The 26,456-nt window shown below is 44.2% G+C and overlaps 2 protein-coding genes across 3 annotated transcripts in view; both read left to right on the top strand.

Annotated features, from left to right (window-relative positions):
• The first annotated feature begins 4,653 nt into the window (after window positions 1–4,653).
• CDC23 (cell division cycle 23) lies at window positions 4,654–14,504 on the top strand. Its single transcript, XM_071570440.1, has 16 exons — window positions 4,654–4,804; window positions 5,261–5,333; window positions 6,544–6,681; window positions 6,930–6,972; window positions 7,335–7,440; window positions 7,526–7,658; window positions 8,772–8,949; window positions 9,040–9,137; window positions 9,349–9,430; window positions 9,964–10,117; window positions 10,249–10,368; window positions 10,698–10,773; window positions 11,052–11,113; window positions 11,966–12,044; window positions 12,148–12,267; window positions 13,151–14,504. Exons 1-16 carry the CDS (start codon window positions 4,671–4,673, stop codon window positions 13,319–13,321), a joined length of 1,767 nt encoding a protein of 588 aa, XP_071426541.1. The 5' UTR covers window positions 4,654–4,670; the 3' UTR covers window positions 13,322–14,504.
• Window positions 14,505–14,956: 452 nt separating this feature from the next.
• Window positions 14,957–26,456, top strand: part of JAKMIP2 (janus kinase and microtubule interacting protein 2) — a 49,282-nt gene continuing 37,782 nt past the window's right edge. For both annotated transcript variants that reach the window (XM_071570277.1, XM_071570278.1), the window contains exon 1: window positions 14,957–15,043. The gene's annotated coding sequence lies outside the window, so the exon portion shown is untranslated. The remainder of the gene's footprint in view (window positions 15,044–26,456) is intronic.

Consider the following 26,456-nt stretch of genomic DNA (forward strand, 5'->3'; position numbering starts at 1 on the left):
CCTAAGGAAATATATAAATATACGGCGGAGGAACTGGACATCACACACAGACCAATATGTGCAAGCGAACGCCAACTTTATTATACACCACACACAGTTTATATAAAGCTAAAGCTACACACTATTGGCTAAGTTAAAAACCTCACACCACCAAGCTACAAACTTTAATTGGTTATAATCAGTGTTTATATTATCTTATCCTGGCTGTTCTCACACACCTGCAGAGTTCTGTAAGAACCTAAGGAGCTCCCATGAGAAACCTCTAGGGAATAGCTAACGCCTCCAAGCAGCTGTGACTTGTTGCTGCTTCTCAGCTGATAGTTAAGTCTCACAGTGTTTGTGCAGGCTGGATTCAGTCTTACAGGACCTTATATAGATCTGAATTGCTCACTTTTGATTTTATTGTAGCTACAAGAACCAGCCTGAAAAGAGCTCCTGACAGAAAAGCTGAACACATAAACTTGATCAAGGCCACCATGAACATAAAGCTGTCAAACTAATGGTCCCACAGCCCAGTTGCTGCTCACTAGTTGTGATAACTGCATTGGAGAGCACAGAAAATCCTGAGGACTTCCCAATATCAGATGTACACAGTGGAGTCACCTGTTTCAACATACTCACTGCTTAACACGGACATCAAATCCCATCTCCTACCCCTCTCCACAGGTTGCAGTCCCAGTCTCAGCTGTGTGCCCCCCCCTAGTCCCACAGTCCAATATTATCTGTAAACCTTGAGTGGTTTAAACATTTCTACACCTTCTGTACGTTTCATTCCCCTTCCGCATTTTAGCATCCATTCCCAAGACAAGATTGCTGTGGCAAGGAGAATTGCAATGAGGTTGTTGACATCATACATGCTCTAGAAGTATCCAACCAGGACAAATGTATCGGTAGCCTTGGTGCACCCTCTCCCACACAGTTCTGGAATTCCTCACTGTGCTGCTCTCCTACCTTTTGAAACTACCCACAGTTGGTGAGAATTTATTCTTCAGTCTCAATGTAACTCAAGTATAAGAGGTTTCCCTCACACCCTAGAGTCACATGGTTTCTAATTTTAACATTAATGATGATCTAGGCAGACTAAAAAAGCAAAAGTGGGAGTTGCATTAACTATGTTAAATGGAGAATATGACCAACAGTAGAAAAGGTGTTCTTACTACATCAAATTTCTCAATGCAAAATAATACAGGAACCTGTAGCCATAGCTGATTTTTAAACAAGTTAAAAAGCACAGTATTATAGCACCATAATAAAGAAGCTGAATTCAAATAATTCAGAATTTTCTCTAACTGTTAACAGATGAAATTCACTGTATTGGCAAGACACTTCACTTGGTAAAGGTCACTTGCATTGGATTTCCTGTAGCATCAGCTGTACCTTTGAAGATTATAACTCTGAAAAAAACCCCACCAACTCCTTTTAAAGCACCTACACAACCCATTGGTACAATGGACACAATTCCCACCCTCCCATCACCAGCATTCATTGGTTTTGTCATCGTGTTTCCTGAGGGACTAGAAACAGTCTCATCCAGGTACCTGTGCAAAAACCTGAGGAACAAATTCCTGCCCTTCCAAGAGCACCCAGTCAGTGCTCCTCACTTAATCTGTGCCTCCCCAAGATATTACCAGTTTTCATGCACAGAGGATTTAATTAGCGCCCTGCGCTAAAAGCCAGCCCCGGGTGTCACTTCAAAGACCCATCTATTACAGAATGGAATGACAGGAACAATTACAGCTTCTCCTTATGAAGCACGTCTGAGCAATTGAATTACCGAACTCGGCCAACACGAATTTGCCTCTCACGCGCTTCGTGTTGCTTCGAGAGCCCAAAGCGCCACCTCCTGCTGAGCAGCTGGAACCACAAATACCCACATTTCTGCAGCCCGTGAACTGCTGCGGGGACAGCGATTCACACACTTCAAATCCGTCTGATTGGGTACCACAAAAGAAACACGTTTTCTCACTGAACAGCTCAGTCTGTCACAGCTGCCAGATCGCTGCTCCTCGAGAGGGGCAGTCACACGAACAGCTGGAGCGCAGCTGCCCAGGGCACACACCGGGAACAGGACCAGAGCAGTGACCCTTCCCTGTACTCAGCACTGGTGAGGCCACACCTTGAGTGTTGTGTTCAGTTCTGGGCCCCTCAGTTCAGGAAAGAGATTGAGGGGCTGGAGCGGGGCCAGAGAAGAGCAACGAGGCTGGAGAAGGGACTGGAGCACAAGTGCTGTGGGGAGAGGCTGAGGGAGCTGGGGGTGTTTAGCCTGGAGAAGAGGAGGCTCAGAGGTGACCTCAGCACTGTCTGGAACTCCCTGAAGGGAAGTTCCAGCCAGGTGGGGGTTGGTCTCTTCTCCCAGGCACTCAGCAATAGGACAAGGGGGCACGATGGGCTCAAGCTCTGCCAGGGGAAATTGAAGTTGGAGATCAGAAAAAACGGTCTTTGCAGAGAGAGTGCTCAGGCATTGGAATGGGCTGCCCAGAGAGGGAGTGGATTCCCCATCCCTGGAGGTTTTCAAACTGAGATTGGCCGTGGCCCTGAGTGCCATGAAAGGGACTGGAGTTGGACCAAAGGTTGGAGTTGATGATCTCGGAGGGCTTTTCCAACCCAATCGAATCTATGATTCCAAGACATAAAGCATATTTTGCTCAAATTTCAGCAAGCAGCCAAATAGCACTTTGTGCATCTTTGCAGAAAGTTCAGTATTTTTTATAAAAATCTCACTTCAAGCCTATTGTCACTGTTTCCAGCAGGAAAACAGCAGGTAACTCCCAGTTGTCCCAGAACTGAAGAGAAACTGACCTTGATAAAATTACTTCATAGACCTCACACACACTTTTTGAAAAAAATCACCGATTGTATTAATGCAAAAAAAGAAATATCCTTAGATTAGAACCAGATAGAGTCATAGAATAATTTAGGTTGGAAAAAAATCTAAGATCATTGAGTCCAAGCAATGGATCAATATAATTATCAAACAAATATAAAATACAAAGCTCAGGAACACAGAACACTCACAGCTGATACCCAGATATGATGAACATAAAAGAGACTCTAAGGACAACTAAAATTTATTATCAGAAAAAAAATTCGAGCCTCGTTCAAGTTTTGACATGAGACAAGGAGAGGGAATGAGATGAGTCAGGCATTTGGTGTATTGACTAGAGCCACCTGTGTAATAACAACAATAACAAAGCAGTTTTTATTTACATCTTGGATATAGGAGATGGCAGAGTAATAGATGCATTTGCTGTCAAAGCTACAACCAAACTTACAACATATTTGGCTAAAATTAAGAGAGGAAAAAACCATGTAATACTAAAATTTTACTTCAAATAACAGACTAATTTGCTTTGTCTGTTTGAAGGACCTTGGTAGCCTATAAATAACCCATCATTTCCCACTTCAACTATAAATTGGGCTATTCCTATTTCTCTCAGCCTTTGTAGAAAAACCTTGATTTCAGATGAAGTAGTTCCAAATCAACACAGCCAGAACCTGGAAATTGGCATAGTAATCATCATTAAACTGAAAGCTGGTGGAGCCTTAGACTCTGTGCTGGAGTCAGTGTATGAATTAGTGACATTCATGGCTCATAAAAAAGAATCCTTAGAATGATAACAAGTATTATGACACCATGCTCAGCATTGACATTCCTTCCACCACCAGTGAACTTGCTGCCAGTTCAAACTCTGGGTCCTCTGGTTCAAGTCACTTCTGCAAAAAAAGAAATGATTATTAAACTCATTTTAATCTTTCATGCTATGGAATATTTACTTCCCTTACTCTCAGAAAAAAAAAAAAGGCAACAAAAAGGGCAACCTGCAAAAAGTTGCGGAGTACAATCATTCTAAAACAGGACTTCAGTTTTTGTAGTGTTTGAACCAAACATCGTCTAACAAAGGTATGGAGTATTAATTACTTTTTAATGTAACTTCAGAGAACTTCGCAGAGAATCACAGGAAAAATCCAACAGAAAAATAATTAATACTCAGTATCTTTGATACGGCATTTGGTTCCAACAGCACAGAAATTTAATTAGAGAGGCAAAATGAAGAATACTGCATTAGAAGTACAGGCTTGAGAGACCAGTATTGCGATTGATCTACTTAATACTTTTATGATTTTTAGCACAGGAAGTTGCAGCATGTGAGTGAAAAATCTTCAAATGACACTTGGAGGAGGCGTCATCAAAGCGCGGGCGCTTTGAAGCACCTCACTGAGGAACAACGAGACAGCCCTGAAGGCCACAACGGGAGGGACAGACAGCACAGGGGAGCGGCCGCGCCCGCCGGGCCGGCGTGTCCCGGAGCCGGGAGGGCCGAGCCCACTAAGGCCGGAACTCCCTCAAGCCGAGCCCCCTCACGGCCGGGGAGGGGCGGGGCGAACCCTCCCGCGCACAGCGCGCGCCCGACCACCGGCCAATCAGGCGCCACGGCCCCGGCGCGCGCCCGACCACCGGCCAATCAGGCGCCACGGCCCCGGCGCGCGCCCGCCGCTCGCTCAAGGAGACGGAGGGCTTCGTGTGGGGGCGGGAGCGCGCAGTGCGCGGGGCTGCGATTGGCCGGGCCGGCGGGAGGGCGGGGCTGCGATTGGCCGGGCCGGCGGGAGGGCGGGGCTGCGATTGGCCGGGCCGGCGGGAGGGCGGGGCTGCGATTGGCGGGGCCGGCGCGATGGCGGCCGCGGTGATGGCGGTGGCGCCGAGCGGTGGCGGCGGAGACTTCTCGGACTTGCGGGAGATCAAGAAGCAGCTGCTGAGCGTGGCGGAGCGGAGCCGCGAGCGCGGGCTGCAGCACAGCGGGAAGTGGTGAGCGGGGCTGGGCACGGCGGGACGGGCCGGCGCCCGCGGGCCCCGCGCTGACACGCTCTGTGAGGGGCGGCTGAGGCAGCTGGGGTGGTTTGGTCTCGGGGAGGCTCAGGGGGCGCCTCATCGCTCTCTGCAACTCCCTGGCACGAGGCTGCAGGAAGGTGGGTCCGTCTTGTCTGCAGTGAGAGGATCTGGGGAAATGGCCTTAAGCTGAGCCAGGGGAGATTCATTGAGATATCACACAGTATTTTCTCACTGTTCGAGCGGTCAGGCATTGGAATAGCTGCCCAGGGAGGCGATGGAGTCACCGTCCCTGGAGGTGTTCCAGAGGCGTCGGGATCTGGTGCTGGGGAATGTTTAGTGGTTACGGTGGCAGTGCTGGGCTTGGACCTGGCGGCCCTGCAAGTCCCCTCCAAGCGGGATGACTCGATGATTGTAACTCTCTGCCCCCGCCAGGGCCGCCGAGCTCGCGTTCGCTCTGGAGCCGCTGCCGCTGAACGAGCTGCCACCGCCGCCCGCGCTCACCGAGGTACGGCCGGGGCACCGGGACCGGGCTGCGCTCGGGGAGGGGAGTGCGAGCTCCGGGGAGGGGGTGCGAGCTCCGGGGAAGAGGAGGTGTAGCCAGGTGGGGGTTGGTCTTTTCACTCAGGCAACCAACAGTAGGAGAAAAGGGCATGGGTTTAAGCTCTGCCAGGGGAGGTTTAGGTTGGATATCAGGGAGAAGTTCTTTACAGAGAGAGTGATCAGGCATTGGAATGGCCTGCCCAGAGAGGTGGTGGATTCTCGGACCCTGGAGGTTTTTAAGGTGAGACTGGACGTGGCACTGAGTGCCATGATCTGGTAATCAAAGTGGGGTTGGATTAAGGGTTGGACTTGATGATCTCAGAGGTCTCTTCCAACCCAACTGATTCTATGATTCTATGAAAGGACTGCGAGCTTGGGGAGGAAAAGGGCTACCAGCTCCGGGGGAAGGCGCTGCAGCTCCCACGGGGTGGGCTGTTTAATCCCAACTACTGGGGAAAAAAATGTGATCATGATCTCCCAAAGCCTGGGGGCGGGAGGTTGGAAGGCTGAGAACTTCCCTTCTGTTCTATGTTCATTGAGGCAACAGACTCAACAGCCTGTTGCTGTGTCCTAACTAAGGTACTCTGGAAGCAAAATTATTCCTTTTTACTGAGGTAAAAATCTATTTTAATACAAATTATGTTGTGCCACCAAACCTGTGCTCCCTAGGGCACAATAGAAGCGTGTTTTGTCTCCATCCCCACCTCTGCAGGTGTACAGTGGGGCTCATAGGTGTGTGCCTGTGCTGATAAGTTACACAAGTGTAACATGTCATACGTGCATGTCAAGGTATAGTTAGCAAGGAAGTGTCCTTGTGTATGTTTGCAGGTTAATATGCTTTGATAGGGAATTCCTGAGTGGGTTTCTTGCTTATGATCATTCATACTCATTGAGAACTAATTCCTGCCTTCCAGCACCTTGTCACAATTTGTTTCTGGAATCTCACTGTTTATTTTAAATGTTCCTAACTAGTCTGTACTCGTTATTTGAAAACTCCAGAATCTGGTCATGTGAGGGAGTGAAGGGGCTTTTCTGATAGTACTGAAACCATCTTTGAGGATGAATGAGCAACAGTTTTAGCTTTTGGAGCAATTTCATTAATATATTTGTAACCATGATTTTCCTAAAGTATGTTGGAGCTTCTCAGGTCTTAAAGCTTGTGTGTGTCCCTGCAGGAGGACGCTCGTGACCTGGATGCCTACACACTGGCCAAGTCTTACTTCGATCTGAAGGAATATGACAGGGCTGCCTACTTTTTACGGGGCTGCAAGAGCCAGAAAGCTTATTTCTTGTACATGTACTCCAGATACCTGGTAAGGGAGAGGGAAAAGTTGCCTTTCAGCACTGAACTCCTCTGCTTCCCACCCCTCCTTGACATACCCTACTTTTTGCCTATTCTGTTCCACCTTGAAGTCCCTATTCTGTGTTGGGGGAAAGGAATACAGGGATGTTCTTTTCAGAACTGTAATGCTTTTGTGAGAACCCAGTTTACTGCAGGCACTGCAGCAAACAGGGAATATACCATTTTAATGTAATCTTGGATTTCCACTTTTTTCTACAGTCAGGGGAAAAGAAGAAGGATGATGAGACAGTGGATAGTTTGGGTAAGTCTCTGATGTCAAGAAAAACAAGACAATATAATGAAGCTTCCACTATTGCCTGTTCATGTAAATCATCTTGGATTTATGGCTTTCCCCTCAATTTTTTGGATAGTAGTGTGCTGTAACATGATCTCTTTCATCCTCCTTTAATTCACTGGCTTAATGGTTACAAATTTTCATCTCTTAAGTGTTCTATTAAAGTAGGTGACCAGATTAAGTGATTTTCTTTAAAATGAGATCAACATTCGCAGGCTGGGAAGGCTTCGTGTCATGTCAGTGATGATTCTGAATGTACCCAAGACTTTGCAGCTGCTGGGGGGAGACTCCTGATTGCAGGTTTGCTCTGTGACTTTCTGTTCATGCAGGACCTCTTGAAAAAGGACAGGTGAAAAATGAAGCTCTGCGAGAACTGAGAGTTGAGCTCAGCAAGAAGCACAAGGCACGGGAACTGGATGGATTTGGCCTTTATCTGTAAGTGTCTCTGTGTGTTTGTTACATATTTGTGTGGATATGCAGAGTTTTATGATCCTGATTAACCTGGTAACATTTTTTACAGGTATGGTGTTGTGCTGCGGAAGCTGGACCTGGTGAAAGAAGCAATAGATGTGTTTGTTGAAGCTGCCCATGTCTTGCCTTTGCACTGGGGAGCTTGGCTGGAACTTTGCAACTTGATTACAGATAAAGAGATGGTAAAATCTGGGAGATACCAAGATGTGGTAACAAATTCCAGAGCTTAGCCTGATTTGGTAACCAGTGATTCTGTTGCCACAAGATTACTGTTGCCCATTGCTTTATTCTGTGACACTCTACCAGGCAATACAATTGAAGACTGTAAATTGTGTTGTTAAAACCTATTTTTCTTCAATTGTTTGCCATGCTGTAGCTTGAGAATCTTTATACAGGCCAGGCTAATTTCTTATCATTCACCCACAAAATGGTTTAAGAAGTGGCTAATTCATGTACTCAGAAGTAGTCAGCAGAGTTATTGCCTTGTCCCATGAAGGAGATCCTCCTAAGACTTACATTTTTGAAAACCAAACCAATAATGTACAAAGTCACATTTGGGGCTGGATGGTAAGAAAGAACCAAACTTAGATATAAAACCAAAATATATTTTTCTTTCTGCATGAGATTTATGAGTCCCCTGTTGGAATTCTTCAGTAAATTCTGGGTGATGAGGTATTTAAAGCAGCACAGGTGACACAGAAGAAATCCTTACCAATTTGTGGGAAAAGGGAAATGCATTTTTATGAGATTATTTTGAGTCTGTTCGCGTAGTTCATTGAAAATAGCGATAGGATACTGATGTTCAAACACAGGAAGAAAGTGCAGACTTTCAAAGGACTTCTGAATTTAATGGAAGAATAAAGTTAGTGGCTGAAGCAAGAGCCAGGTGATGTCAGATTTGAAGACAATTTCTTCACCAATTGATGAAATGGTTTCAATTCTGCAATTTCAACAGTCATGGGAGTAGATTGGGAGTAACTAAGTATAATTATGTGGTCCCTATTGCACTGCTTTATCAGACTGGATGTCTTAGTGCTCTTTTTCTGTTTCAATATTCTCAGTGTGTAGGCATTATTTAGTCTGTCCTAAGGGAGAACCTGATATTAATTCTTGGTCCTACTACTGTTCTTTTGTAGCTGGTTGTTAACAGTTTAAGAAAGCAATTGCAGGAAAGCCTCCTACCTCCAGACCATCTGCTGAATCAAGGGAGGGAAGATAATGGGTTCTTTGCCACAGGAGGCTTGTGGAATACTACTGATTGTAATCTCTTCCTCCTCTTCTTCGGTTCTTGCTAGTTGAAGTTCCTGTCCTTGCCAGATACGTGGATGAAAGAATTCTTTCTTGCACACATTTACACAGAGCTGCAGCTGATAGAGGAGGCTCTGCAGAAGTATCAGAGTCTCATTGATGCGGGATTTTCCAAAAGCACTTACATCATCTCTCAGATTGCAGTTGCCTACCACAATATACGAGGTCAGTGACACTTCACTAGTAGGAATGAGCCTCTTGTTGTGAACTTGGCATTTATAGTTCTTGGTGTCCCATTTGTTGTTGTTTCTTCAGATATTGACAAAGCCTTATCCATCTTTAATGAGCTAAGGAAACAAGATCCTTACAGGATAGAAAACATGGATACTTTCTCCAACTTGCTCTATGTAAGGGTAAGCATTCTGTGTCCTGTCCATACTCGTGGTGTTTGTCAGAGGTATGTTAAACACTGGCAAAGCAGCTGGTGCTGTCTGACCTCTCAGTACACGCTTTCTGCTTCCCAACTCCATGGAAGAGATAGCACTGTATGCATTCCTAACTGCCTGGGTTTTCTTTGAAAACATAACATGCTTTCTCAGCACTTTCATTTCTTTGTTTCACTAGAGCATGAAGCCCGAGCTGAGCTACCTGGCTCATAATCTCTGTGAGATAGACAAGTACCGTGTTGAGACCTGCTGTGTCATTGGTGAGAGCCAGCTCCTTTACATATTCTTTTTTTGCTGTCTGCAGGCTGTGAAAACACTTGGGAAACTGATCAGCCAGCAAGGCTATCAAAACCACTTGGTGAATGTGGGTTCAGGCACCCTGAAAAGCAGAGTAAATGACAGAGTACCCTTTTCTCTCACTTCTCTCTGAAAGATCTGCTGTAATAGTACCAGCACAGGAAGCAGATCCATGTACCTGAAAATCTCCTTATAGTTTTCAAATTGTAATGGAAATAATTCTCTGTCAGCACCAGGAAATTATTTTGTTAGATCATTACATTCCAAGGGAATGGGATCTTAAATTGATTGGTACAACTGGAAAAGGATTGTTCAAAATGCTGGAGTACAGTGCTATTATGTCTCTTGAGGTTTGAATCAGATTTGCCTTTAATAGGACTCCTTTTTATAATTTAAGTTAGGAGGTAGTAGATTATACCTATAACATCCTTTTTCTACACCTCTGTTGGTTTGTGGGGTTTTAAAATTTATTTAAATATTGTGACTTTTGCTTTAGGAAATTATTATAGCTTGCGTTCCCAGCATGAAAAAGCAGCACTCTATTTCCAGAGGGCCTTGAAACTGAATCCTCGTTATCTGGGAGCCTGGACACTCATGGGACATGAGTATATGGAAATGAAGAACACATCTGCAGCTATCCAGGCTTACAGGTATCACTCATGTACTGCACAAAATGGTGTTTGTGTCCGAAGTAGAAGATACTAAGTTTTGTTAGTCTGCTGCTAAACTTGGTTTTGATCCTGACAGCTTTCTGACTAGTTCATCTCCTTTTCTTTGACAGACATGCAATAGAGGTGAACAAAAGGGACTACAGAGCCTGGTATGGCTTGGGGCAAACCTATGAAATCCTCAAAATGCCATTTTACTGTCTCTACTACTACCGACGGGCCCACCAGCTCAGGTAGAGTTGAGGACGGACCCATGTTTATTGGTCTTCATTCTGACATGGTTGCTACTGGCTAAGGAATTTACATACAGGAATTAAGTTGGGGAAGGAGAAGAACATCACTGCTTTGTGATTTGTGCACTCTTACCGTACCAAATCCTTTCAGTTGTGTTAGTCAACTCCTAAGGTCTCTGTCAGTTAAATGCTGAGGAACACTGGCCAGGAGTATGAGTTATGTTTTATGCAAGAGAATGGCAGACTGCCACGTGTAGATTATTTTTTCCCCTGGCCCCCCATAGCTCACCTGAGGTCAGCTGACTACTTAAGGAATTCCTCTTTTACAGACCAAACGATTCTCGTATGCTGGTTGCTCTAGGAGAATGCTATGAGAAACTCAATCAGCTAGTGGAAGCTAAAAAGGTGAGAACTGATGTGTAAGACTTTGGGGTGTCTCCCAGGACACTGTGTGGAATCACAGCAAAATTGTGTTGCTAGTGCTGCCCAGTCTGCTGGAATCCATTCCTGTGGCAGTTACAATTGGGGAAATGCTGCTGGAATGTAATTTGAGTAGCTGATAAATAAAGAGTTGTCTGCAGATACCTGCCCCTTTTGCTGACAAACCCTGTAGTTTTCTGTTTCTGACTTGTATGCTGTAGTCATTTTTGTGGCATGCTTGACTGACTTTGCTTCCTTGACAGTGCTATTGGAGGGCTTATGCTGTGGGAGATGTGGAGAAAATGGCACTTGTGAAACTTGCCAAGTGAGTATGGACTGTCACTGAACTGTCAGAGTTGTGTTAAATGCAAGTCACACTTTGATACCTAATGGTAAAATACTGAATGTAAACAAATGGGATTGCTGATAGGTAGTATTACTTTTGGAGCTTTGTAAGGACTGGTGTCTTCAGGTCTATACTTACTGCAAATTCTGGTGTCCAGCTTTAAGTTTCCATCAGGATAACTAGGGAACTGGCAGCATAATGTGGCTTGCAAGAGACCTCTGAATCCTGAGATGATTTGAGCAGGCAGTGCTACAATTGCATTTGTTGTATTGCAGCTTAAAATAATCCATGATGGTATATTATGTACAAAATTGCAGCTTGATTTTATTTTTCCTCTCTAGTGTGTGACATTGGGACAGGGTCTAATGTGAAATAAATGTGAATATTGTGACATCAGCACTATTTTTTTGGTGGGGATAAAATAATATAAAGTGGGAAGAGTGAACGGGAAGGAAAAGGGCAAGTGAAAGGTGAGGCTTCTGTACAAATTTGGGATGTAGCAGGAGAAGGAGCAGTGGAGGAAATAATGAGTAAATAGAATGGCAAAGGTCTGTTAAAAAGCTTTAAAATGTAACAGAATAAATGAAAGTCCCTGCTTTGATTGTCACTGCTTCTTGCAGTCAGTATCTGACTGCCTCCCTGCCAGCATGAATGTTCTCAAGCTGGATCATCTCTTTCCATGGGGGACAGTACATGGTGCATGTCCTGCAAATTCTGAAGGAAAGGACCTGGCTTAAGTCCAAGTCAGGTTGAGCAGGTACTTTCTTATAGACCAAGAAGATCTTCAACAATTCAGTCTCGTTCCAGTGACCCACTTTCCTCCTTTTCTAGGCTACATGAACAGCTGAATGAATCTGAACAGGCAGCTCAGTGCTACCTCAAATACATCCAGGATATCTATTCTTGTGGGGTAAGATAGTAACTTAGGAATAAAGGAGAAGTAAACATGTAAACTATGGTAAGCTGTCCCAGAAGGCATTTACAGAAGATGTTTTTTACCGCCCTCACTGTAGGAGGTAGTGGAGCACCTGGAGGTCAGCACTGCGTTCCGTTACCTGGCCCAGTACTACTTCAAGTGTAAGCTCTGGGATGAAGCCTCAGCATGTGCTCAGAAATGCTGTGCCTTCAATGACGTGAGTAGCTGCACAGGCTGTGGTACTTCTTGCTTAAGGGATCTGTGACCTGGATCTTGGCTCCCCTTGGAGCAAAAGGAATCCTTTATGAGGGAAGGAGGGCTGTCTGCCATGCAGGTCACATCCTGAGTGGTGATGGTGGTGTTTGCTTGATAACTAATGCTGCTTATGATTGATAAAAATCATGGAATGTGGTGTAGATGGTAAAATTGAACCATATCTCGTTGGTGTTCACTAAATAAAAGAATTTGAGACTCCACATGGCAGTCTTAAGGCTGCTGAAAATCTTGGTGGTGAGAAGGTAGTTAAATGGTCACAAACTCAACACACACTATGTAATGATGGCACTCATAAAACTTCCTTTAACTCATTTTCTGTGTGCAGACAGTGCAGAGGATATAATAGTACTTGGGGTTTGTGTACAACTCCATATTCTGCAATGTTCTGTATCCTTAAGTGGGCGGTTTGGGATTTTTAAGTTCACCCTAGTGGTAGACACTAGCCATGGGTGCTGGGTGTTTGGCCTATCCTTAACAAAGCTGCCTGGAGCTCTGGGGAACCTGAATTCAGCTTTTTTGAAGCTTTTCCGATCTACTTTTTCTTGGACTATTTAGACAGCTTCAGTCATTGATGGTTCTGTTCCCTGAAATACCAAAGAAACATGCCAGTCAGGGAAGAAAAGGAGGAAAGGCTAAAGCCAAAAACCTTACATACCTTAACATTTTTTAAGGAGCAGAAGAAAAAAGAAATGAGGATTGTTCTTATAGCTGGTAGCTTTACAGAATGACAAACTACTCTAACTTACACTGCTTACATACTAAATTTGACCCAGAAGCCACCCATTCATAGGTGTTTTGTTTTGTTTTCTACAAATTAATTTCAGACTAGAGAAGAAGGAAAGGCCCTGCTGCGGCAGATTTTACAGCTTCGCAACCAAGGAGAAACATCATCCACAGATGTTGCTGCTCCCTTTTTCCTCCCTGCATCGTTGTCCGCCAACAACACTCCCACACGTCGTGTCTCCCCACTCAATCTGTCTTCTGTAACACCATGAACAATGCTGATATTTCTGACCTGTGCATTGGAGGTGACATTTCAGATGGGAAATGCAACCACTTGCTTATTTCCAGGGAAATTCCTCGGTTGGTTGCTGCCCTCCCATGAAGGGTAGGAGTTATCAGAGCCCAGCTGAAGACAGATGTGCCCCAACAGGCACAGGGGCAGCTGATGTGAAAGTGCCCGTGCTGAGAATGTGGGAACCTGCTCTTCTCGCTAAGTCATTCCAGTTCGAGGGCAGACATGCACCAGTACACAGGACTGGGGCATTGGAAAAAGCTTGTCTGCTTAAGTTAAAATACATTTGAAGCTTGATTCTGCCCTCTTACCTCTGGGCTTTGCTGCACTTCTTTGAATGACCTCTTAATAGTATCACTGCTGCCCTCATCAGAGACTGTTACCTGTTTGGCTAGTTAATGACTTTGGCTTGTCTTGAACTACACAGATGTTTCACTAAAGCAGTAGAACAGGCACAGAGATCGGTGCCATGTCTATGTTGACGGATTGAGACATGTCAGAGGAGTACCAAGTACCCACAGGTGACAGCTGTTTGATGTTCTGTCTGTGGATCTGACAAATAATTTTGGCTTTCAGTAGAAAAGCAGACAGTGGGATGGCACAATTGAAAAACTAACAGTCACTGTCCTTGGGCTTCTTTATGGTGCAGTTTTCATGTGTACTGTAGCAAATGGAATTGGATGAACCATAATGGATCTTGTTGCTAAGGAGGCAAAAAGATAATTATGCCTTTGTTTCAGAATTAGTGTCCTTATTCACCCCTATAAATTTATTACAGCCTTATCCCTATGGCTGTGGTGTGATTTTAATTAAGGACAAAGCATTTTAAAAGCCCTTTCCCATTTAGCAATAGCTTCCTCTGCTTCATGAGGCCAGTTGTACAGGGGGGCTGTGGTTCAGTCCTGGGTCCTCTGTATGATGCATGTGCCTGGAGCAGAGGGATCCCACGTTCTTGGTTCTGGGCATCTGTAGAAATTATTGTCTTGTTTTATGCTCCATAGCACACATTGAACCAGCATTTCTACAGCAGATGGTTTTAAACAGAAGTGGATCTTGATGTATTTCGCAAGCACTCTCCATGTAAACCTGAGGATATGAATGAGACCATTTGTAAAATTGTTGTCATTAAGGGCAAATTGTGCCTGATGAACTTGGTAGCCTTCTGTGATGGGGTTAATGTGTTGGGGAATAAGGGAAGAGAACTGATGTCACTTACCTGGACTTGTGCAAAGCATTTCATACTGACCTGCACAGTGTCCTTGTCTGTGTGCTGGAGAGACATGGATTCAATGGGTGGGTATGGAATTAGCAGGATGGTCGCATTCCAAGAAGGGGACCAGTGACGAGGGGTGTCCCTGGCGGGGGGGCGGGGGGGACGTCACCCGGCCCGGGGCTGCGGATGCCTCGTGTCTTGCCGGCTGTGCTCCGAGGGCAGCGGCCCCTTGGCGGGCAGGGAGCCCTGGCCGTGCCGTGCCGGGTCCGGCGGCCGCGCAGCTGCGGCGGGGCGGGCGGGGCTGCCGCATCCCCGGCCCGGCAGCGCAGCCTCGGCCGCGGGGCGGCGGCGGGGCGGGCGCCCGCCCTCAGCGTCGACGCGCAGGAGGCGGCGGGGCCGGTGTGGGCGCTGGAGCCGCGGCGGCGGCGGGAAGATGGATGTGCCGTGCTCGTCCCTCGCCGCTCGGCATCCTCCCCTGGCCGCGGCACGGTGAGTGGTGGCGGCTGGAAGGGGCTCCCGGTGCCCGCGGCGGCGGAACAATGAGCGGGCAGCTGCGGGGAACCGGGGCGGCGGGGGAGAGGCAGCGATGGAGGTGATGGAGAGAAGAGGAGGGCAGCGGGAGCCGGCGCTGATGATGGAGAGGCGATGGCGGGAGAGGCGTGGCAGGCGCATCCCGCAGCCACCTCATCCTCCCGCCGGCCCCGCACCATTGTGCGCCCGCCGGGCATTGTCGGCACCGTGCGGGGCGGCGGCTGCTGCAGGGGAGGGAAGCGAAGGGAAGGGATGCTCCGGGGGCGATCGCGGAGCCCAGGATGCTCCGGGGGCGGTCGGCAGAATCCGGGATGCTCCAGGGGCGGTCGTCGGAGCCCGGGGGATGCTCGGGGGCCGGGAGGAGCCCGGGATGCTCCGGCGCCGGGGGCGATCGGCGGAGCCCCGGCTGGGCCTCGGTGCGGCGGCTCTGCGGGGCATCCCGGGCGGAGCGGGGCCGGCGCGGCCCTGCTCGTTCGCACCCGCGGAGCATCTGCGGCCGCCCCAGCGCTCACACGGCCGTGCACAAGGCTGGTTGCCGAGAGTGATGCTCAGAATGGCACCTGTGCGTGTCTTGGGCTGTCAGGGCTGCTGTGTCTGTGTGTGTGTGTGTGAAGATACTCTCCCTTACAAGCGCCGACCCCGCTGGATGCATCTCTTTGTACGTGCAGTGCCTTTCTCACAGCCATTGATGGATGAAAATTGCCTCTTGGGCTGGTGTGCAATCTATGCTGAAATTACTGGATTGCCATCCCTCAGTTCCATTACGGCTACTCAGGACAGATCTAGATCCTGCATTTTTGCTACGTTATGGCACTGAATGCTCATTTGTAGACTGTTTCTTGTTTTTGCTGTGAATGCAAATATATAAAAGATGCCGATCCTACCTTATAGGCTGGGAACATAGAGAATGATATATTTTAGAAGTTTAATTTGCACTATTTTATAAGTAAAAAATTAATTACATGTATTATTTAAAACATTTGCATTCTGATGCTGTCCTGTGCATCACTGTAAGATGACACGTTGGTCTCCCATCCTCAATGTCTCTGATTTGCTGGGTCAGATTCTGCAGTGGAGCAGATATCGTGCCTGGTCTGGCCATCTGGGTAGCCCGTCAGAAGAATATTTTGTCCCTTTTCAGACAGTATTGTGGGGTTTATTGCATCTGCTCTGACTCAGGTTTTGTTTCTATTGATCTGGCCTGCTGCTCTGCATAGGAATTTCAAACCCAGGCCTGCTGTGCTGTAAATGCTGCCTCTGCTGGCACTGGAGTACGTTCAGATGGGTGCTTCAGTGAGGTAAAAGACCTGGTGATTCTAAGAGGTTATCCAGGAACAGGTATTATTTTGGTGAAATCTGGGAGTGGTGAAATGGTCATTGTAGAAGAGGGTGCAGGACACAAGTGCTCTATGAGTAGTTCTGTGACAATCAAAAGGCATTATGAGCGCCTTGATACAAGAAGGATATCAAACTATTAGAGTGTGTCCAGAGCAAGATGGTGAAGGGTCTTGAGGACAAGGCTTAGGAGGAGCAGCTGAGGTCACTTGCTTTGTTCAGCTTGGAGAAACTGAGGGGTGACCCATCACAGCTTCCTCATGGGGGTCAGTGATGAGGGAAGTGCTGGTCTCCTCTCTCCAGTGACCAGTGATAGGAGACAAGGAAATGGAGTGTAGCTGCATCAGGAGAGGTTCACAGTGGACAGTAGGAAAAGCTGATTCACTGAGAATGGTTGGGCACTGACACAAACTCTCCAGGGAAGTGGTCAGGGCACTAAACCTGTCAGAGTTCAAGGACCATATGGATGGTGCTCTTAGTTATGTGGCTTAGTGTTAGGTGGCCCTGTGAGGAGCAGGGATTTGGACTTGATGATCCAACTTGAGATATTCTATGATTCTAATCAAGTTATGGGATTGCAGCCAGTTCCACCTGTGCTTCCACAGGGAGCAAAATCCCAAGGAGAAGCTCAGGGAGGAAAGACTGGAAAGTTTTTGCTGGGATTTCCATAGGAGTTGCCTGGTGGAGGTGGCTGCCAGGAGCTGTTGAGGAGTCACCCCTCTGGCTTTGTCCCTTTACCAGAGCTGTGGCAATGGGGTGGGCTGCTGGGATTCCCTGATTGTCAGCAGAACTCCCAACAGAAAGGAGCAGGTTGCCACTGACAGATGCTGCAACCTTTCTGACTTTCTGCTCTCTGTTCTGGTAGTGCCTAAGGTAGAGAAACGTGGCCCTTGTCTTGGAGATTAATTGCTTCCCATGTCATCCCAAAGCTTCACTTCAGGCTCTGTGCTATTGCTAATGCATCACCTCAGCCTCCCTTCCAACAACCTCATCCCTGTCACCTTTCAGTGGCTTCTGGTAATCCCTCTGCTTTCAGGGGTTGTTCCCAGGTAAATAATCTTCTAAATAATAACTTCTGTATCCTGCTCATTAGGAACTGAACATAGGATACAGCTAAAACATGGTTATGTTTTAAGGACGTGATTGGCTGTTGTAATTTGTAAATGTATGCTGGGTTCTGGTAGAACTTTATTATCAAGACTTTATTGTATTTGGAAATATGCTGCATAATTTCTCTGCCATTATAAAGGGTAAGTGGCCTCAGCATATTCAAGTGGGGAGAATGCTGTGAAACATAACTGGGAGAATGATGCCCAGAACAATTTTCAATTTTTATTTCTATTCATTCATTTGATAGTTGATATTGCAGTTTAGAAAGTTATAAAAATAGTCCTCCAATTCTAACAAAGGTGTGGTGGTGGATTCTACTGTTATGAGTCTGGTGTAATTCAGATGTAGCTCGAGCAGTTGAAATCCAAGTAGTTGGTTAATTACAACTTCTGGGGTTTTTCCCCCACTCCTTTTTAACCAAACTATGTGAGCCTGAAGATGCTTTCACTGTTGGGTAATGGTCATTTTTAATTGTGGTCAATATTTGTGTTTTCTATTGGCTTTGTGAAGTCGCAGGGCAGCAAAATAGTCCTTACCAGATACCCAAATTTTGAACCACTTTCCAGTGATTTCGCATCTTCTGCATTCTTTCAGATTTCTCTTTAATCTTTGTGTTTGGAAATGTAGTATTTGCACTAAGACTACAAAACAAATGTTTTTGTTTTTAAAAGCAGGTATTTTGTTTTATATTTATGTTTGTATTCTTGACTGTTTACATGTTTGCATTATATGTTTCTAAATCAATGGCTTACGTAAATTTCAAGCAGGTAACATCTTCAAAGTTCCTCTATAAATCTATATCCCTTGAAGATCTGGTCTTTACTGGATTATAACAAATTTACCTTCCCATCTTCGGAGATGGGTGCTCTGCTGCCTTCTCTTTATAGGTCTGTGCAAAGCACCTGTGCAGATCTCGGTCATCAGTTCTCAATATCCAGAATCCATGAGGGGTAGAAAATGTGGGGTTTGTAGTACTTCTAGTTTCTCTATCTTTAAGGTCTATTTGAATTCCTCCTTTAAAATATGAGCACTAGAAATCTTTGCTCCAGGAGGTGGGGCTCTAAATAGAAAATTCAACAGCATGCTGGGAAGAACCATGGGAAGGCTCTGTGGTGTGGCTGCACTGAACCCTGTCAGGTCAAATAAGCATAAATACAGCTCCTTCAGAAATGACAGAAGAACAGTGTGGATCACAGTCTGCAGCTTGGATTCCAAAGCATCCAGTGAATTTTAAAGGAAAAATAATGCATGCAAGCATTTTCAGGAACACGGTCTTTCGGTTCTTCTCACTAGAACTGATGGTGCTGTTTGCTTTGCTCGCCATACAGTTGGATCACAGGTGGGTTGCTGAGAAACTGTCACACGTCCTGGAAACTTTAGGATCTGTGTTTTCCCTGGTAGATGACATTTGGACATTGCAGTTCCCTGTGTTAAACAGTGTGCATCAGTGATTGTCAGAAGGGGAGCTGTCAGGAGGGAGCTGATGTCGGGACCATCCCCACGGCAGCCTCACACAAGGAAGAGGCACAGAATTGCAACACACGTTTTATACAGAGCTGCTCAATGAAACCTTTCTAGTTAACAGCTTAACAAATAACAACAATTAAGGAATACAAAGACAGGATAGACTACAATTCCATTTCTAACTTTGATGAAATGTACTCTGATGGATAACAAAGCAAACTGATGTACGTGAGAAAATTTTTAGGATAGAAGAGCTGATATGGTATGCCAGGTCTTCTTTTGTGTTAAAAATGATAATACAAAGTGTAAAAGCATCTCAGATTAGTTAATAAAAATAACAAAATAAATTATTTTAATTAATTGAGAACAGCTAATGCTGAAATGCACCTTGTTTTTAATTTTCACTTTTTGAATTCCTTCCATCTCCACCCAGGAGGTGATATCTTCACACCTATAATCCATTTCTCAAGCTATTTGTGGATTTTTGTTGAAACTGTTTATTATAATAAAATTAAATAAAGTGTTAGGGGAAAGACTTATTAAACCTTACATTTGCATGAACTATAAACAAAGGGTCTAAGCAACGTGGAAACTAAAATTGAAAAGAAGAAGAAACAGCTGTTGAAAATTGCACTGAGGTCCCAGGTGGTTTAGGGCAATCAGTAATGAGTGAGTAAATAAAGTTGGGAGAAGGAGGGGCATCAGGGTTTCTGGTTTTGGTTTTTTTTCTGCATGTGTGCTGGTTTGCTAAAGTTCACTAAGCTGATTTTTTTTTAATTGGATGTGGAAATATTTTCCCTTATTTGTTTCTACAGTGTGAACAAAATCCTTAGAACTCTTAATGTTACAGGTAATAGAAATTAATTAGAACCAGTATTGTACTGTTTTGCTTGCATTTGGGGTAGGCTTGTACAAAAATTTTAAGGAGCCAATTGTATTAATACACAATAGAAGCTTAAATTTTCATGAACGTGAATGTGATTTTTGTTTTGGAATTCTACTGTTTGTAGGTAAGTCCTTGTGGTTTTTTTTTTCACTGTGTTTATTTGTATTTAAGCTTTTGCAAGTTGCTTTGTTCCATCTCTGTGTGTTGGTGAGGAACAAAATGAGATGCACTCATTTTTTGAGAATCTGCTTTAATTTAATGCAGCCTTCAGTAATATCCCCTTCTGATGTCCCCCCTCTGATGGGAAATTGTGATCAGTTACAGTCAGTCTTAGGTGAACAAAGAGCATGTGGGGACTGTTGCACCGGAGGAAGGTTGGGTTATTTACGGCTGAAAGAATAACTGTGCTGGTTCCAATTTGGTAACTCATAACCAGGGAAAGGTTGCACTAATTTGGAAACACTTTAAACAGCAAAGCTGTGAGTTCAATGTTTGTCCAGTGTGTGTTCCAGGGGCACAGCTGGTGGGTGGCACCCACCTCTGCCTCCCCAGAATAGCCACAGGTGACACATCCTTGCAGTCCGGCAGTGGCATCGCTGCCTCTGGAGCCCAGCAGGGCTCTGTGCTCACAGATCCTCCTGCCTTGTGCCACGTGTTTTTGTGGGTCACAGCCTGACCTACATGTTGCTGTTTCCTTGGAATGTGCAGTGACTGTTGCTGACCTGTGTGGGAGCCTATGTGAGGTGAACTCGGTGAAGATAAAAGTATTGTCTTTGGAAACAGATTTGAAACTGTATTTTGTGATCTTGTAATCATAGTGGGATTGTGTCAATGTTTGGACTTAATGATCTCAGGGGTCTCTTCCAACCCAGCTGATTCTATGATTCTAGTAGCTTAATGCCTATCCAAATCTCCCTGAAATTATCATATAAATAATTTTCTGGTTTCAGCCTTAATGGAATCTGTGTGTTCAAGACAGTATCCTGAATGTCTTATAAGGGAAACCTCTAGGGGTGTTTTTTTGTGCTTTGTCATGTTATGTATGAACCAGCTGGATCTAGTGGGGGGCATTTCACGTTGAAATTCTTTTCCAGCAGCAATCCAACTCATCACCTGCTTACAGGGGAGGAGAATACTGCTAGTGCTTCCATTTAGCAGTCCACTTCAGCTAAAAATCATCCTGTAGGTTGCAGGGGTAGTTTTTAAGTAGTGAACTGTAAGGATAAATTTTACATTTAACATGCATTTCATTTTATCCCAATTGTTTATTTGTCATGTTCTGGTTTTCCCATTATGAACAGAACTGCTTAGGTGAGCACATGTGATGTTAGATGGTACATTTTCATTTGGTTTGATTTGTTGAGAGGTGTGACAGGTACTTGTTCCTCAGCTGAGCAGTGCCATTGGTGGAAAACAAGATTCCTGTTGTTATCTGATCAAAATCCTGTTTCAGACCATTCTTAAAGAGTTCATAGGCTCAAGGGATGACAGAAGAGCCTGTCTTTCAGCATATGATAGAAGGGTAAGATTCACAACAATTCACAAATGAGCCAAGACCTACTCAGGTCACAGTGTATTCATAATCTTGCGTGTTTCTAGTCAATGTAGCTTGTAATGTTTTTATTTTTAGAGGTATTTTGACTCTAAAAGTTTAATAGAAATGGCTAATGTAAAATGTGTTTACATTTCTCTGAAAAGATGATGTGAAGAGACAAACCATTGGCTTAGTTTTTTTGCTGAATTTCCCTGGTAATGGGAACATTCATATTCTTTTCCCAAAAAATGGAAGGAAAGGCAAGAGGGATACAGGACATGGGAAATTAAAGCAATGTGTACATGAGGTTCTGTAAGACATAATAGCAATAGGGTGGTAGAAGAAAACACAGTTTTTAAAGATATATTGAACTGCAACCTGATAAGAAACTGCAAGAAGGTAGAAATCTGGTTGAAAGGAAGGTGTCCAAAAGAGAAACGAAGTCATGGTAGAGATCTACCTTGTTAAAAGTGAATGTGGGATCCCAGAGTGCAGATGTTGTTCTGATTCTTTCTGAAACCAATATCTGTGGTTATTAGTTGTATGAAAAGCTGAGCTAAAAATGGCAAAAACTTCTACAGTTAATCTTATTACGGTAAATAGAGAAATTAGTTAAATATCTGACAGTCTTTAGTAGTGAATGTAAAATATCTTTGTCTGGTAAGACAAGAGATAATCTTGATTATGGCCTTAGGAAGAAAAGGAAGGGTTTTCAGGAGAAGGATACAGGGCATGAATTTCCCTCACTGTTTGTTGTTTTCTTGTTTATTTGCATTTCAATCAAATTAGAGATGGTTTTGTTGGGTTTTAAAATCAAAATTAAATAAAGGAGAGGCTGATACTATAAACTCCATGAACTGTAGTGTTTCTCTTCCAGGCAGTGCGTGTTGTTTCGTGGCTCAGTGTGACCCTACTTGCATAAAATACATTAACAAAAACATCTTTTTAGTAAACTAAGAATGGACCTTGAATGGTACAGAACCACTGAAATGTTTTTTTGCTGGGCTGGTTGGTAGAACTTTTCCCTGTCTTGACCATCCTGCTGTTCTTAAATAGTCTCCAGTCAGTGTCCATGTGCATCTCGTGCTGAAAAGTACCAATCTTGGAAAATATCCATTTCCTTTTGGGATAGGGCAGGATTTTGTTTTTCACTGGTAGTGTTGATCTCGGTGTTCATTGTGTTATGGCAACTTCTGGGGAAATAATTCTATGAAAAAGAGACAGATGGTATTTTAGCCACGGAATACTGGAATATTGGTTTAACAAATCTGCTTAGCTCTGCTGTGGATAACAATAATGCTTCTGTCCCCTTTTGACTGTTTCCATGGAGTCGCCAGCAACTTGGATAGGGTGTTTTTGGTTCATGTTTTAGAGCAAGGGCCAATGGTAATTTTAGCATGAGCAGCCTCTCAGTGCCAGATTCATCCTGTATTCTGTGTGCAGAGCCCCATGTCCAGGGGACTCGGTGATTTCAGTTCAGAAGGTATTTTAATATTCCTGAAAATAACTACAGTATTGATTAAAAATCGAACTACAATAGGATGATTTTTGTGCAGTCAAAGGCAGAGGGTGGTTAGGATTTGTTCTGAAAGCTATTTGTCACCTTTGGGTGGAATAAAATGCACATAAACAACTACTGTGTGAAATTTATAATTTTCTGACTATAAAAAGAAATTCAGAACACATTTGTATGAATGGTGCAAATATTTTCAGCAAGTCTGAGTTTTTTGGGTTGATCTTGCGATGCTGAATTATGATGTAATAGTAAAATAATATAAATCATGCTTTTAATCACAGTTTTCATTTATTATGTGTTTTGTTATGTGACATAACACAAACAGGGCAGGATGCAATAATTCGGGCTTGGATTTTATTCCAAAAAAAATGTGAAGCATAGATGGAACCTGGTAAGTGAAACCCAAAGCAAAGACCTCTTCTAGGATTTGTTCAAATCCCAATAGCCAAGTGAGACAGATTTTGGAGACACAGGGAGTTGTGTGTGGCCAGGTGAAAGTATTATTTCCTTAAAATTCTGCTTAAGGCCAGATCAACAAACATGAATCCATTCCAGCTACTGGGATGAAATTTCCAGCAAGTAAGCACTGGGACTGCTCCTCTAGTTCCAAGGGAGTGTCACTGTTTTGTGGGAGTAGAAAATGCCCCACTCAAAATTGTTGCAAATTGCTGGCTGAGATGGTGAACCAGGAAAAGGATTTGCTGAGGATGAAAAAGTTTCACATGGTATTTGCATCATGCTTGCCATGTTCTGAGTTCTGGTTCTAGAGTCAGGATTGGGATCTAGAGCCAGGCTGCTTGGAACAGCAGTGTTGATTTGGAAAAACCCGATGTTAGGGTTGCCTAACCTGAATCACAGCACCCTTTTCTGTTGGAGAGTTGGGTCAGTGGGGTTTCAAATTAGCATGTTAACCATCATCTTGCAAGAGCTGAAATGCTGGCTGGGGGCCCAGAGGAAAACATGTTTAGATCAGAGTTTGTGCTTGTTCGCATAGCTAAATCCACGTCACAGTGCAGTGAGTGTCACTTCAGCAGAACCAAGTGTCTGAGAGCAGAGTGTTGACAGGGACACATCTGAGTTGTGGCTTCTATCTGCTCTTGCCCTCAGAAAGCAGAAATTTGAAATATAACTGAAATTGAAGTCTGACTCAGAGTGAGCTCAGATGGAGCAAGACCTTTCCTATGGGCAAGAAAAATAAAAGCTGCTTTCTTGTAATTGCAATTTCAGCTATAAACTACTTCTTAGTGGCAATAAAGTTATTTGTCCATGTGACAAGGTCCTCTTTAGAGATGATCACACAAATGAGACAATTCAAGAATTTCTGACAGTCCCTTTTAGGTGCTATGTAATTCCCAGAAACTTCCTCCTGGGACTGCAGATTCTGGAGGATTCAGTCAGAGATGTTCTATTACAGGTGATCAGTTGATCCTTGAAATGGCCATAGAGATGGGCTGGTGCTTGTAACAACATCCCTATTGAAGTGTGTTTTGCCTTGTAGAAGGGACTTCTGAGAAAGGAGATTATCACTCTCAAATCCTGGGAGTAAACAAGCAAACTTGGCATGTGCCCTGTTTCTCATTGTTTATAGAACAGGTTGTATTAACATCTCACTGAGCTGTGAACTTTTAAATACTGCTGAGAAGTGATTGTCAGTTGGGCTGAACTGCAGTTTGCTTGTTTTGATGTTGTCTGAAACTGCCCCCCCGACTCTGGAAGTCCCCAGTCCATTGGTGCTTTTTGCTTTCTGAAAAGTCTGACAGAATCCAGGGTACCAGTATGAACAGTGAGCACGGTTACTCTGAGCACTTGACTGGTGCTCCAGGGGGAAGATGAGCACTTACAGAAAGGCCAGTGAGGTCCCCAGCTGAGGTCAGTCAGATCACAAAATCTAAACCTGGCAAGGGATTGACCAGACAATAACTTAGAGAGGCAAAGTCCTTTCCAGAGTTAGCATGTAGTGATGATGTGGTTATAAAGGTACATTTGGTGATACTGCCCATCACAGTCCTGTCCAAGGAGGGTTTGCAGCTTCTTCAGGCTGCTTTCCTTTATTGTGAGGGCAGCAGGTCTGTCTAGTCATTGTGTACCTCAGTTTAAGAATGCAAGCTGGGGAAGAGTGGCTGCTGTCTTTTCTCTATGCTGTAAAAGCTGTTCTGCCTAACAACCAGTTTGTCAGTTTTAGTAAATAAATCTTCACAAAACTCATCGGTGTTGTGAACTGAAGCAACCCTTTTGCTTCAGTTTTCAACAATGTTTAATTAGTGTATGGTTTGACAAGTTGCTTGGTTTTGACACAGCTGGTTCATTAAGTGTAACAGTGTGTAAATCAAAATAGTATTCTCAGTAGTGATGCATTGATATCACAATAGCAGGTCAATTTAATAAGACACCTTCAATATTTCCAAAATTAAAATACTAAGTTTTCAATTTATTTTCTGTTAGGCTGAGAAATTCTTAAGTTTTAACATTTCTCTCACTGCACAAATTATGCCTTTTTTTTAAACCAGTTCTAAAGGTTGAGACTGTATTGAAATCTACTTAGATTTGACCTCTTTTCTTTCTTCCCCCTGCAGCACTTTTAAATTTTTTTAATGACAAGAAAGACCATGGTCTTCAGGTCATAGAGTCATAGAAGGTTTGGGTTTAAAGCCCATCCAGTTCCATCCCCTGCCATGTGCAGGGACACCATCTACTAGACCAGGTTACTCCAAGCCCTGTCCAAACTGGCCTTGGACACTTCCAGGGATGGGGCAGGCACAGCTTCCCTGGGCACCCTGTGCCAGGGCCTCACCACCCTCACAGGGAGGAATTTCTTCCTTATGTCCAATCTAACCCTGCCCTTTGTCTGCTTAAAACCACTCTCTTTCCCAAGCTTATTACTGCATTTGCATCTGAGCATTGGGGGATATGATAAAATTACATGGGACATATCCCTGTAGGGGACTCAAAGTCCATGAATGACACTTCCTCACCATTATGCATACACTTTATTTTATCCTGTTAGTAACTGGGAGCAAATATAATAGTTAACATTATGGCTAAAACATTGCAACCCACCCCAACACTTCATTTTATTACAGAAGTGGTAAAATAGTTGGCTTGATTTACCTCCTGCCTTGGAAGGCGGAAAACGTTTAAAGTATTTGAAATTTCACCATGTGGAATGAGATCAGAAAACTATGCCTGAGCAGAATTTATTCTATTCTGCAATGTTTGGATCTGTTGCTTCTTGATAAAGCAAAGTGTTGTGCTTACATATTTAACTCCAGAAATCAGTACAATGTGCCTAAAGTAGCTTTGTGTGCCTCATAAAACAGGAACCTGGAGGCATACAATTATCCAAAATACTTCACTTTATATTTTATATGTAGATACATGCTTCTATTTAAAACAAACACTTTTAAAATGTAAATTATAATCATGATTAGTGGTCATTTTTCCCTCTTAATAAACTTCTTTCACACAAACAGAAAGATGTCTCAAAACCAAAGTTCAGCTGTAGAGTACCAGTCTATATCAGCTATTC

Source organism: Pithys albifrons, chromosome 15 (assembly GCF_047495875.1).
Source record: "Pithys albifrons albifrons isolate INPA30051 chromosome 15, PitAlb_v1, whole genome shotgun sequence".
In the NCBI taxonomy this organism is placed as follows: domain Eukaryota; kingdom Metazoa; phylum Chordata; class Aves; order Passeriformes; family Thamnophilidae; genus Pithys; species Pithys albifrons.

Excerpts from the sequence above, each read along its gene's own strand:
- CDC23 (XM_071570440.1), top strand. The coding sequence starts at position 4,671 with ATGGCGGCCGCGGTGATGGCGGTGGCGCCGAGCGGTGGCGGCGGAGAC. Across the intron at positions 7,441-7,525 it reads GATGGATTTGGCCTTTATCT|GTATGGTGTTGTGCTGCGGA; the intron begins GTAAGTGTCTCT and ends CATTTTTTACAG. Across the intron at positions 10,118-10,248 it reads GCAGCTATCCAGGCTTACAG|ACATGCAATAGAGGTGAACA; the intron begins GTATCACTCATG and ends TTTCTTTGACAG.